The sequence below is a fragment of the Ranitomeya imitator genome, chromosome 1 (genome assembly GCF_032444005.1).
Source record: "Ranitomeya imitator isolate aRanImi1 chromosome 1, aRanImi1.pri, whole genome shotgun sequence".
NCBI lineage: Eukaryota > Metazoa > Chordata > Amphibia > Anura > Dendrobatidae > Ranitomeya > Ranitomeya imitator.
The window spans coordinates 129,499,098-129,512,027 of record NC_091282.1 but is presented as its reverse complement, the minus strand read 5'-3'; the positions used below and the strand labels follow the sequence as shown (position 1 = coordinate 129,512,027).

At 43.9% G+C, this 12,930-nt stretch overlaps 1 protein-coding gene across 3 annotated transcripts in view; it reads right to left on the bottom strand.

Moving 5' to 3' along the window:
• Window positions 1-12,930, bottom strand: part of RAD17 (RAD17 checkpoint clamp loader component) — a 74,107-nt gene that overhangs the window by 43,589 nt on the left and 17,588 nt on the right. For 2 of the 3 annotated variants that reach the window (XM_069750861.1, XM_069750869.1), the window contains exons 3-6: window positions 11,740-11,985; window positions 9,872-9,946; window positions 9,424-9,580; window positions 200-336 (exon numbers count right to left, since the gene is read on the bottom strand). In XM_069750861.1, the coding sequence (XP_069606962.1) occupies window positions 200-336; window positions 9,424-9,580; window positions 9,872-9,946; window positions 11,740-11,985 (615 nt within the window). Of the gene's footprint in view, window positions 1-199; window positions 337-9,423; window positions 9,585-9,871; window positions 9,947-11,739; window positions 11,986-12,930 lie in introns of those variants that run through there. The other variant, XM_069750877.1, reaches the window with a different exon arrangement.

Genomic DNA, 12,930 nt, shown 5'->3' with positions numbered 1-12,930 from the left:
TAATAAAATGTACCAACATGGCGTCAATGCCCTTTAAAATTCTCCAGTGTGGTGTTATTTTACTTTTATTTCTAATCTGTATGCAAAGTATGATTAAATCCCTCGCAATTAACCGTTTGTAGACAGATTTCTTTCCCCTTCTATACGTAGGCAAGCTTTGGTGATTAGCAGTTTATATTGACTTTATTTTAGGACTTACGTCGATGATGATGAGTTTTCTGTCAGTAGAGGGTGACTCTCCCATCATCAGAAGTTTGTTGTATTTGTTAGCCCTTAAAAGAAAATCCTGAAAAAGAGCGGACTGAGACTGACTGGTGAAAATCTGGAACCCCATATCTAGAGGAGAAAATGGAAACAGACACAAAACATTTATGTTACAAGCCAATGTTTTAATTAATTTGATTAACAAAAGGAACCTATAGACGTAAAGGATCTTTTGTAACTTGGACAAATGTATACTATCAACCCCATAATTAAAAACACCTATTAATAGGAAATAATAACCAAAATGTACTCTCAGCACTGATTCCCTGCTTAACAGACTGTCAATCCAAATGCCGGAGCGTGGTTACAGCCACCGCTCTCCATAAAGCAAGTGATGACTAGCCTCGCCAACATGACTGACAGCCAGCGGCTCCCTGGAGAAATAAAAATGTAATTTGTACAGTGCTGCAGTCTCAGCACTGGTCATCTTCATAACGGTACTAACCCACAGATTAACACTATATCTGCAGGTTAATAACTTATTGGACATGACAGGTTCCCTTTAAATATATATATTTTTTATTTTTGATCATGTTATTTTTTTTTTTAATTTTCACATTAGCCAATAGCACTTAAACTAGACTCATGCTTCCTGTTCTGCATAAAAGACTTTTCAGCAATCTGACTGTCATCACAGGCAGGATTATAATGACAGGTACCACAATGTACATAATGGAGGTAAGGTTGCAGCTCACCTCTTTCTCTTCCCTGTACATTGCCAAGATTACAGCATGCTCAGATAAGGCTTCTATACAAACAAATAGGGTCAGAAGGACAGCGAGCAGGGTCTGTGGCAGCTGAGCATGTGAACAAGATGTCGATATGCAGAACTAGACTACACCACACAACTTCAGGTATGAAGAAACAAAGTTTACTTAAATGAAAGCACAGTACATAACAAAACATAATGATGTCAGGATCCCGATTCCACACGTCTAGGAAGGGCACACGTCTCAGGAGAACAGACGAAGGCAGTGTTGATGCAGTCCAGGATCATCTGGCACGGGTTGATGCAGTCCAGGGTCATCTGGCACAAGCTTACTAGAATGGCCTCTCTCTCAGGCCTCAGGCGTAGCACAGGCTCATCAGGAGAACATCAGACACCGATCCCAGAAGGACGTCGTCACAGGGTGGACCTCAGGACACAGGCAGGACATCAGGTCACCGGACACAGGAAAGACATCTGGGACACTGGCGTGGCAGCCCAGGGCATCAGGACATCGGACACAGGCTGGGACTCAGATGGCACAGGACCAGGTAGCGGTGATCTTCAAGTCCCAAGCTACGGCCATCAGGCTCCGGGCATCGGACCTAGGAAGGAACTCAAGCGTGATGGTGCAAGCACCGCCGTACTGGACCTGGACCAGACGGGGTTAGCACCGCATAGCAGGCTGAGCACAGCATAGTAAGAGCTCAGTAGGAACTCCTGACTCCATCTTTAAAAGATGAGCCCAAGGAGTACAGTCACTGGGTACGGGGTGTCAGACACAAAAGGGCTGACTGAGCAGCACAACAGACAGCATCCAAGGATGCATGTACCAGGTAATCGCCTGCTCGGGAAATTTGGTTCGCAAGGTGCGCCGCCTCTGGAGGAAGGTTACAGCTGCGAAGTGAAGTAGCTAAGGTTTTTGACCAGAAAATTATTGCCTTAACTACCCAGCTGTGGCAAATGATGTACAGAGAGCCGAACCTGAGGCTTCAAAGACAGAGCGAGCCAAACTTTCTATCTGACGGTCTGTGAGATTTTTGATGGATGAGCCATTCGACATGGACAGGAGAGTTTTGGATGCTAGGCGGGATACTGGGGAATCTACCACCAGAGATTGAGCCCAATCTTTCTTCAGATCAGCTGAAAAAGGATACTTTACCTCAAGAGGCATTTGTCCTGGGAAGCGTTTATCCGGGCGTTCTCTGTGCATATTAACTATGGCTCTAAATTCAGGATAAACAGCCTTATGAGAGCGTTTAGTCCTCTTCAAGGACACTGTTTAATCCGAAGTGGAGCCGGAACTTTTCTCAACCTTTAAAGCGTGGTTGACAGCCTCAATCAGCGAATCCACTGTTTTCTGAAAATCTGGCGAATCTGGATCTAAGGAACCATCAGATTCACACTCAGATTTGTGCTCGCTACTCACCTCTGGAGTGGTAGAGCGAGAAACAGAGCTCTGAAGCGACAAGGCATGTGTCTGCTCAGGTGACGTGCTACGGATCCGTTTTCTAGGTGCCTGACGGCTTCTAGAGTGCTTTCAGCCCCTGCTAACCGACTGCTCCCGGCTTGGGGAGGAACCATTTACATCAGTCCTGCAAACGCTCTGGTCCTCCGAAGGATCACGGCGGGATTCAATCGCTTTTGCCAGTGAAGCAATGGACTAAGACAGTGATGAAGCCCACTCAGGGGGACTAGGTACACTGGGCTCGGTGGCGGCGGATAACTCCTGAGCGCAGTTGGGGTCACAGGCATTGCAGAGCGGCAAACTCTGAGCCTTAGGAAATGCAGACTGGCAGGAGGAGCAAGAAGTAAAAAAATATAGTCATAGTCTTGTTAGACTTTTTAGATGCCTTAGGCTGGGACATTATGTACCCTTCAATGTGGCCCTAGGCTGGGACATTATGTACCCTTCAATGTGGCCCTATAATAATAAGGGCTGCGGAGAAGATACTGCTGAGCAAAAAAAAGGGGTTACAGCTGGGAGGAGGATGTATAATACAGTGCTCCCTTACCAAGGTCTGTGTCCCCGCTCCTCCTGCGTTTCTCCAACTGCGTGGACCCTGCGCTGAATACACTTGCTGCCGGGACCTTTCCGTCCTTCCGGATGGCAGTTAGTGTATGATCCCCTGAGATCTCAGAGGCGCTTCTCGAGCTGTGCGGAAGAAGATACGTGGAGGCGACACTCCATTTACTTGTCTGTTAGGTGTGTGGGGAGATCGGTGCCCTAGAAAAAATTCACCCCTGGCTTGGCATCCCACGTCGCAGGACAAGATATGGAGAGGCGACACTCTCCGTGCTCGCCTGTTGATGGTTCGGGGAATATCGGAACCTTGAAAGGATCTGTCACCCCTTCATTCCACTTGGAAAAATTGGTAAAAATAAAATGTAAAAATAATAAAGATCTTTCAGTCTGAAGACCAGACCTGTATGCCTCCTACGGATACTAAGCAAGAACTGGTTCTCTGGGAGCCAGCATGAGGGTGTATACTGCAGAAGAGGAGCTAACTTTTTTTTGTGTTAACTTAGTGTCAGCCTCCTAGTGGCAGCAGCATACACCCATGGTCTGTGTGTCCCCGAATGAGGCGAAGGAAAAATATATTTTTTGTCTGTGTTAGAGAACATCGGCAGAACCAGAAGCATTATCACAGGATGGGCCTAGGACCTGGACATTATACTGGGAAGGGCCACAAGATGGGGGTTATATAATACTGAAAGGGGTCAGGATAGGGGACATTATTACTCAAAGGGGCCATGAATGAGGGACATACAGTTGTGGCCAAAAGTATTGACACCCCTGCAATTCTGTCAGATAATACTCAGTTTCTTCCTGAAAATGATTGCAATCACAAATTCTTTGGTATTCTTATTTTCATTTAATTTGTCTTAAATGAAAAAACACAAAAGAGAATGAAGCAAAAAGCAAAACATTGATCATTTCACTCAAAACTCCAAAAATGGGCCACACAAAAGTATTGGCACCCTCAGCCTAATACCTGGTTGCACAACCTTTAGCCAAAATAACTGCGACCAACTGCTTCCGGTAACCATCAATGAGTTTCTTACAATGCTATGCTGGAATTTTAGACCATTCTTTGGCAAACTGCTCCAGGTCCCCGATATTTGAAGGGTGCCTTCTCCAAACTGCCATTTTTAGATCTTTCCACAGGTGTTCTATGGGATTCAGGTCTGGACTCATTGCTGGCCACCTTAGAAGTATCCAGTGCTTTCTCTAAAACCATTTTCTAGTGCTTTTTGAAGTGTGTTTTGGGTCATTGTCCTGCTGGAAGACCCATGACCTTTGAGGGAGACCCAGCTTTTTCACACTGGGCCCTACATTATGCTGCAAAATTTGTTGGTAGTCTTCAGACTTCATAATGCCATGCACACGGTCAAGCAGTGCAGTGCCAGAGGCAGCAAAGCAACCCCAAAACATCAGGGAACCTCCGCCATGTTTGACTGTGGGGACCGTGTTCTTTTCTTTGAATGCCTCTTTTTTTCTCCTGTAAACTCTATGTTGATGCCTTTGCCCAAAAAGCTCTACTTTTGTCTCATCTGACCAGAGAACATTCTTCCAAAACGTTTTAAGCTTTTTCAGGTAAGTTTTGGCAAACTCCAGCCTGGCTTTTTTATGTCTCGGGGTAAGAAGTGGGGTCTTCCTGGGTCTCCTACCATACAGTCCCTTTTCATTCAGACGCCGACGGATAGTACGAGTTGACACTGTTGTACCCTCGGACTGCAGGGCAGCTTGAACTTGTTTGGATGTTAGTCGAGGTTCTTTATCCAACATCCGCACAATCTTGCGTTGAAATCGCTTGTCAATTTTTCTTTTCTGTCCACATCTAGGGAGGTTAGCCACAGTGCCATGGGCTTTAAACTTCTTGATGACACTGCACACGGTAGACACAGGAACATTCAGGTCTTTGGAGATGGACTTGTAGCCTTGAGATTGCTCATGCTTCCTCACAATTTGGTTTCTCAAGTCCTCAGACAGTTATTTGGTCTTTCTTTTCTCCATGCTCAATGTGGTACACACAAGGACACAGGACAGAGGTTGGGTCAACTTTAATTCATGTCAACTGGCTGCAAGTGTGATTTAGTTATTGCCAACACATGTTAGGTGCCACAGGTAAGTTACAGGTGCTGTTAATTACACAAAGTAGAGAAGCATCACATGATTTTTCAAACAGTGCCAATACTTTTGTCCACCCCCTTTTTTATGTTTGGTGTGGAATTATATCCAATTTGGCTTTAGGACAATTCTTTTTGTGTTTTTTCCATTTAAGACACATTAAATTAAGATAACAACAAAGAATTTGTGTTTGCAATAATTTTCAGGAAGAAACAGTGTTATCTGACAGAATTGCAGGGGTGTCAATACTTTTGGCCACAACTGTATATTACTGGAAAGGGCTATTACACCAGGATGGGGACATTATTACTGGAAGAGGCCAGGACGGGGGACATTATTACTGGAAGGGAGCCATGATAGGGATATTATGACAGAATGTGGCTCAGGATGGGGGACATTATAGCAGGAAGGGAACCAGAAGGCTGGCAGTCTATGGAGAATGGTTATACATGTACAAATTTGACGTTTCAGCATCCGTGTGGAAGAGGAGATTAAAAGTGGAGAAATCTAAAAGGTATGCACCTGGGCACTAATAAAAGGCAAACATACATACTAGGGGGAGTAAAACTAGGAGTTACTTGTAGAAAAGGATCTTGGTGTACTAGTAGATCACAAACTAAATAGCTGCTTGTAATGTCAATCAGTAGCTCCTAAGGTCAGTAGAATATTGTCAGGTAATAAAAGAGGAAAGAACTTGTAGGACAGGGAAGTAATACTAATACATAACAAATGATGGATCCATCTGGAATAAGTAGTTAAGTTCTGTGAACCAGTTCATAAAAAGAATGCCCTCGAGTTAGAAAAGGTTCAAAGAACAGCTACCAAACTGATAAGAGCAAGGATGATTTTACTTATGAGGAAAGATTATAACAATTATGGTACATTTATTTAATCTTAAGGACAAGCATCTAAGGGTATGTTCCCACGGTCAGTATTAGACAGCGCTTTGGATGCAGCACGTCCGCTCCGTCCAAAGCTCTGCCGGCTTTTGAAAACAGGTAATCCTGCATGTGTTCATTGAACCGTGGAGAATCACCACGTCCAATACATTGTACGGGTGAAATTTATCTTGGAGACTGAGCATCCCCGCAAGACAAATAGACATGCTGCGGTCCGGAAAGACGCACCACAGGTCCGTCTCCACAGGGAAGCCAGAGGCGTTCGTGCACGCATAGTGGACATGAGATTTCTTGAAATCCCATCCACTATGCTTTAACATCTGGCCGCTGCGGGTTGGATGCTGCGGATGTACGCAGTGTCCAACCCACCATGTTTATTGACTGTGGGAACATACCCTAAGGGTATGTGCACACGCTGCAGATTTTGCTGCGGATCCGCAGCATTTCCGCAGCTGCGGATCCGCAGCAGTTTCCCCATGAGTTTACAGTACTATGTTAACCTATGGAAAACGAAATCCGCAGTGCACATGCTGTGGAAAAAAAAAAACACACGGAAACGCAGCGGTTTACATTCCGCAGCATGTCAATGCATTGTGCGGATTCCGCTGCGGTTTTACACCTGCTCCAATAGAAAACTGCAGGTGTAAAGCCGCAGCGGAATCCGCAGTAGAAACCACGAAAAATCCGCAGGCATAACCGCAGCGGTTTTGCACTGCGGTTTTTCCAAATCCGCTGTGGAAAAATCCACAGCCTTCCAGAATACGTGTGCACATACCCTAAGGCGGGACATGATTAGCTTGTTCAAGCTTACCTCCTCCTTCCTCATCCTACACATAAATGGGCATGCCCACAATACTCATGACCTTCCAGCTATGAGGGGGCAATTATACTGTTTTTTAGGACTGTGTGAGAGGGGGCATTATACTGTTTGCAGGACTATGTGAGGGAGTGTCATACTGCTTGTAGGATTATTTGAGTGGGGAACATTATACTGTTTGCAGGACTATGTGGTTGGAAATTATAGTGCATGTAAGCTTTTATACAGTGTGAAGGTTTTTGTGAGGGCCATAATACTGTGTAGGGAGTGGGGACCATTATACCATTTTGATGGGTGGCCACTATACAGTATGGTTGGTTGTATTGGGGCCATCATACTCAGTGGAAGGGTGTGGGTGACATACTGTATGTAGGGCTATGCGGTGTCCATAAGACCACCTATTGAGGGCTATGCTGTGTCCATAAGACCACCTATTGAGGGCTATGCGGTGTCCATAAGACCACCTATTGAGGGCTATGCGGTGTCCATAAGACCACCTATTGAGGGCTATGCGGTGTCCATAAGACCACCTATTGAGGGCTATGCGGTGTCCATAAGACCACCTATTGAGGGCTATGCGGTGTCCATAAGACCACCTATTGAGGGCTATGCGGTATCCATAAGACCACCTATTGAGGGCTATGCGGTGTCCATAAGACCACCTATTGAGGGCTATGCGGTGTCCATAAGACCACCTATTGATGGCTATGCGGTGTCCATAAGACCACCTATTGAGGGTTATGCGGTGTCCATAAGACCACCTATTGAGGGCTATGCGGTGTCCATAAGACCACCTAGTGAGGGCTATGCAGTGTCCAAAAGACAACCTATTGAGGGTTATGCGGTGTTCATAAGACCACATATTGAGGGCTATGTGTTGTCCATAAGACCATATATGGAGGGCTATGCGTTGTCCATAAGATCATATATGGAGGGCTATGCGTTGTCCATAAGACCATATATGGAGGGCTATGTGGTACCCATAACATCATATTGAGGGCTATGTGGTGCCGATAACACCATATTGAGGGCTATGTGGTGCCGATAACACCATATTGAGGGCTATGTGGTGCCGATAACATCATATGGAGGGCTATGTGGTGCAAATAACACCATATGGAGGGTTATGAGGGGGCCACTATAATGTTTTTTTTTTTAGGACTGTGTGAGGGGGGACATCATACTGTTTGCAAGACTGTGTGGGGGGCATTATTCTGTTTGCAGGACTATGTGAGGATGGCATTATACTGTTTGTATGTGGTGCCCATAATACCATATGGAGGACTATGTGGTGCCTATAATACGATATGGAGGACTATGTGGTGCCCATAATACTATATGGAAGACTATACAGTATTCATGATAGTGTATGGAGGACTATGTGGGGCGACATTATACTTTTTGCAGGTCTATCTGGGGGGAGCATTATATTATTTTCCGGGCTATGTGGGGGCCATTATACCGCATGTAAGTCATTATACAGTGTGAAGATTTTTGCAGGGGTTCATAATACTGCGTAGAGAGCTGTGGAGGGGGCAGTATGTGGTTTGGAGGGCATTATACTATTCAGAGCTCAAGTGGGGGCCATTATGCAATGAGCAATCAGAGTTGGGGCATCAAACTGTGTTAGCGTCGCCACACTTTGCAGAGGGAGGGTTGAAGGGGAGGGGGGTACAGTAGGGTCATCATACAGTGTGTGTGGAGGGTACAGTGGGGTTATCATACTTTGCTTCGGCAGGGTGGAACACACAACAGAGTTTGCATCATACTTTATGGGGGTAATGAAAGTGCAATACATGGGCTATTGGTTCAATAGGAGGAAATGACTTTGTAAGGGCTGCAAAGTTGTTAGATATGCTCTTCTGTGACCACGCTGAACATTAAGGGTTTTTTTTCATTGGGGGGGGGGGGGGGAGGAATGAGAACTTCTGCTATGTATATTTGTATGCCCCTGCAGACACTCAGATGCCATCTACTATGTCTAGGTGTCCGCCTCCAGTAGTCGTATTTGCCTAAAAATTATGCATGTGAGATTACATGTTAATTCTGATGGCACCATTACAATCTATGGCCCCGTTGGTGCATATGCTCGAATCCCATTTTGCAGGTGGGGTTTGGACGTAAGCTCTGACAGAACAAATGAGCGTGTAACAAAACGCAATGTGAAAGCACTCCAATATGAGAATTTATGACCAATGTGAAAACTGAATGATTTTTTTTTTTTTTAATATAGATCCTGATATGAAAGAATAACTTTAAAAAAATCTATAAAAAAAAATAAATGTAACAAAGTGTGTGCCTCCAATATTGAAAAGCTGCATGACAAATTACACATATAGGCATCTATAAGAGAAGGCAGAAATGATATGACAACTTGCATTTTTATATCGCCAACATATTCTAGGCCGCAATTGCTGATCATTAGTGGCCTGGCCCTGTGACCAATGCTGTGAATAACTAACCCTGGCGCAACACCCATTTTGACAGTTTTCACACAATCAGACCCATTTTTCCCTGTAAGTGGCGCTGTGATTGCAACATTAAAAATCTACATTTTGGTTTTTGCTTTTTTTTTTCTTTTTCTTTTAAATATATTTTTAATTACCTCGGTCAAAAATGACTGGTGGCTCATCCTGTTTATATTCTTGCATTAAAGGGTTGATCCACTCCTGGACTTGGATGCCCATCTCTTTGGCAAGCACTAGGATGGTTGCAGTCTTTCCACACCCAGGAGGGCCAGTCAGCAGCAAAATAGACCCGCCCTGTGAAGACATGCAGATGCGTTAGCGATAAAGAAAGGGTGATGAAGGTCCGACCTCTGAGGGCTCCAATGATAACTAGAAAGGGGGTCCTCTGCATTTGCGCTGTGAGGAGGAATTCAAATGGAGGGGCATGACAAATGCTTAATTCCTGCTCCACTCACAGCGGTCATGCTCAAGACCGCCACTCTAATGATCTGCAATCAGCCATTTATTTCCCGTCCTTTACACAAGTAATAAACGGCAGCTATGGAAAACCAGTACACATCAGTACTGTATAATAAGCAGACTGACCTGTTTTTTGTCACAGTGTGCTCTTAGCCAAGTTTCAACTTCCTCCACTTTCTTCTTATGTACAGCCAGCTCTGTCTGCAAAAAGTGTACAGTGCTTTCATGAAAATCCCGGATGATGTCCATATAAATTAAGAATCGCGGTACTTATTGGGAACATCCATAAGCATTAAAGGGGTTGTCACCTTTTCATATGTCTTATTTAAGAGACTTAGACATTTTTTTTGCTATGGAATTTGAGAGCAGCATGATGTTAGGGCTGAGACCCTGATTACAGTGCATTTCAAAAACCTGACCGTCACATCCAAACATAGACTCAGTGTGAACAGGTGCTGAACCTAGAGTCGCCAACTCGTATATAGTTAAGTAAATAAGGCAGCACACTGCAGCGCTAGAACATACAAACTTGAAAAACAAAATTTGAACTGCATTAGAAATATGAAAAATGAGAGCGTTCATTTTTCATATTTCTAATGCAGTAATGCAGTTCAAATTTCGTTTTTCAAGTTTGTATGTTCTAGCGCTGCAGTGTGCTGCCTTATTTACTTAACCTGATTACAGTGATCTGCTACTTGCTAGAATGTGTGTTGCGGTTTCAATAAAATCAGTGTTTTATCAGCAGATTATCAATACAGGACTAGGTGTCTTGTGCCTCCTAGTCAACTCCTCTGTATAACCCCACCCCCATCACTGATTGGCAGCTTTCTGTTAATATACAGTGTACACAGAAAGCTGCAAGAAGCATATGAGGGGTTATACAGAACACTACTAGATGTGCAGCTGAAAAACAGGGATTACAGCATGTAGACCACCAAGTGACACATCGTTGTAATCATGGTCTCTTTCATACTCCTCATTGTCAGATTACATAGGAAAAACCTGCTGACAAAGTCCCTTTAAAAAGGTATACACACTGGAGTAGTGGGTTCCATTTGGACCCTCCTGTGAGACTGCAGCGCCCTTATAATAACAGACCATCAATGTATTATATGGCTAGCCATTATACAGAATGACTAACATTTAATATTACAGAGTGGCCAGGAAGCTGTTTGGCCAGACCTGATGATAACAAGTGACTATAAGAGGCTAAAGGGTTATTCCCACCTCCGTCTTTCATGGCCGTTATGGGAACAACTGCTCCTTGGTGTTGGCCACCAAAAGCAGAGTTATGAACACTCCATAAATTAAGCTACGTGTACCGCAGCCCGTGAGTTATGCCAACAGTTCACATTGTTATATTATTTCCATAAGCCCCATATAAGCCATGAAAGACGGAGATGGGAATAACACTTTAATGAGAGCGTCCACAAAACCGCATCAGATGTTATTTAAAATCTTTTCATGAGAACAACCCTGTAGTTAATTTCCAGGATTCTGCCAGAACCATATTCTACATATCATGCCCTATTAGTAATGAGCGAATATACTCGTTACTCGAGATTACCCGAGCACGCTCGGGGGTCCTCCGAGTATTTTTTAGTGCTCGGAGATTTAGTTTTTCTTGCTGCAGCTGAATTATTTATATCTGTTAGCCAGCATAAGTACATGTGGGGGTTGCCTGGGTGCTAGGGAATCCCCACATGTAATCAACCTGGCTAAGAGATGTAAATAATTCAGCTGCGGCAAGAAAAACTATATCTCCGAGCACTAAAAAATACTTGGAGAACACCCGAGCGTGCTCGAGAAATCTCAAGTAATGAGTACGGTATATTCGCTCATCACTATTCCCTATTCATTATCAAGTACAGAAATATTATGGGTTAAAATTAGAATTAAAAAGTGAAATATTTCCAACTAAAAAAAATAAGTCACAGCTTGAGATGAGCTCTAAGAAATACATTACAAAACTTCATCTTTACTGCGTGACCTACCAGAACATTGGGCCTGTATTTGTCAATCCAGGGGTCATTCTGAGACTGGCCTGGTGTTGCTGCGACTCCATCTTTACAATGATTGGCAGAGAATGGATTTGCTCTTTTTTTGTTGTGAGATTTGTTCTCTAACGTGGACTCATCTTTTTTGCCAACACCTTGCTTAGAGGTCACAAAAACCTTTGAGGTGACTTTACCCGAGCTGCCAAAGAAATCTTCAAAGGACGGTTCTACCCAGTCAGTGATCTGGAAACAAGTCACATCATATTACATCATTAAATTGTCTTTCTGCAGTGTTGTGATTCACAGAGATCATTCTACTAAGGAACAGACACGCTAAGGAAAATATACAGGGAATATTTCATAATGAAAATTGCATTCAACGCCCTCGATCACCAGAGACGCACTCAACGGTTTCATGTGTTCTACAATTGTATCACAGATTGTGAGTGTGTTGTTTCAGAGCAAATCTGAAAAGTATCACAACTATCAGACATGTCCTCCATTTCACAATGATCACAACACTCATCTGATGAGATAATAAGCATCTAACATCCGACATAGACAAATACACAAGTGTCTCCTAAGCAATGTTACGCTTTAGGGTAGGTGCACACGATCAGTAATCGCTGCGGTTGGACGCTGTGAACTTGTGCAGCGTCCAGATGTTACAGCATAGTGGATGGGATTTTAACAAATCCCATGTCCGCTATGTGTGCACAGATGCCTACAGCTCACCGGCGGAGACGGACATGTGGTCTATCTAGACCGCAGCATGTCAATTTCTCTTGCGGAGATAAACAGAATGTATTGGACGCAGTGAATCCACCTGTGTTCAATAGACGGTGGCGAACGTGCGCTGTGTCCAAAGCACTGCCACTTCCGGATCGTCTGCACATACCCTTACAGGAGGCAGAATAACAGGGCGGCACATTTATCAAAGCCAACTGCGTATATCTGCAGGAAATACATCAGTATTGCACCGTATGGAACCCAAAATGTTAGATTGTAAATTGGTCAAATCACAGTAATTTTTGTTGTAAGGTTTCTGCATCTCTTGGCAGGAAAAACGCGCGTTTTTGTATGCGTTTTTGAACAGCAATGAAGGCTTTTTTGAGCTAAATACAGATGTTTAAAAAAAAATAGAATTATTCTTACCGTTAATTCGGTTTCAAGGAACCTTCCATGACG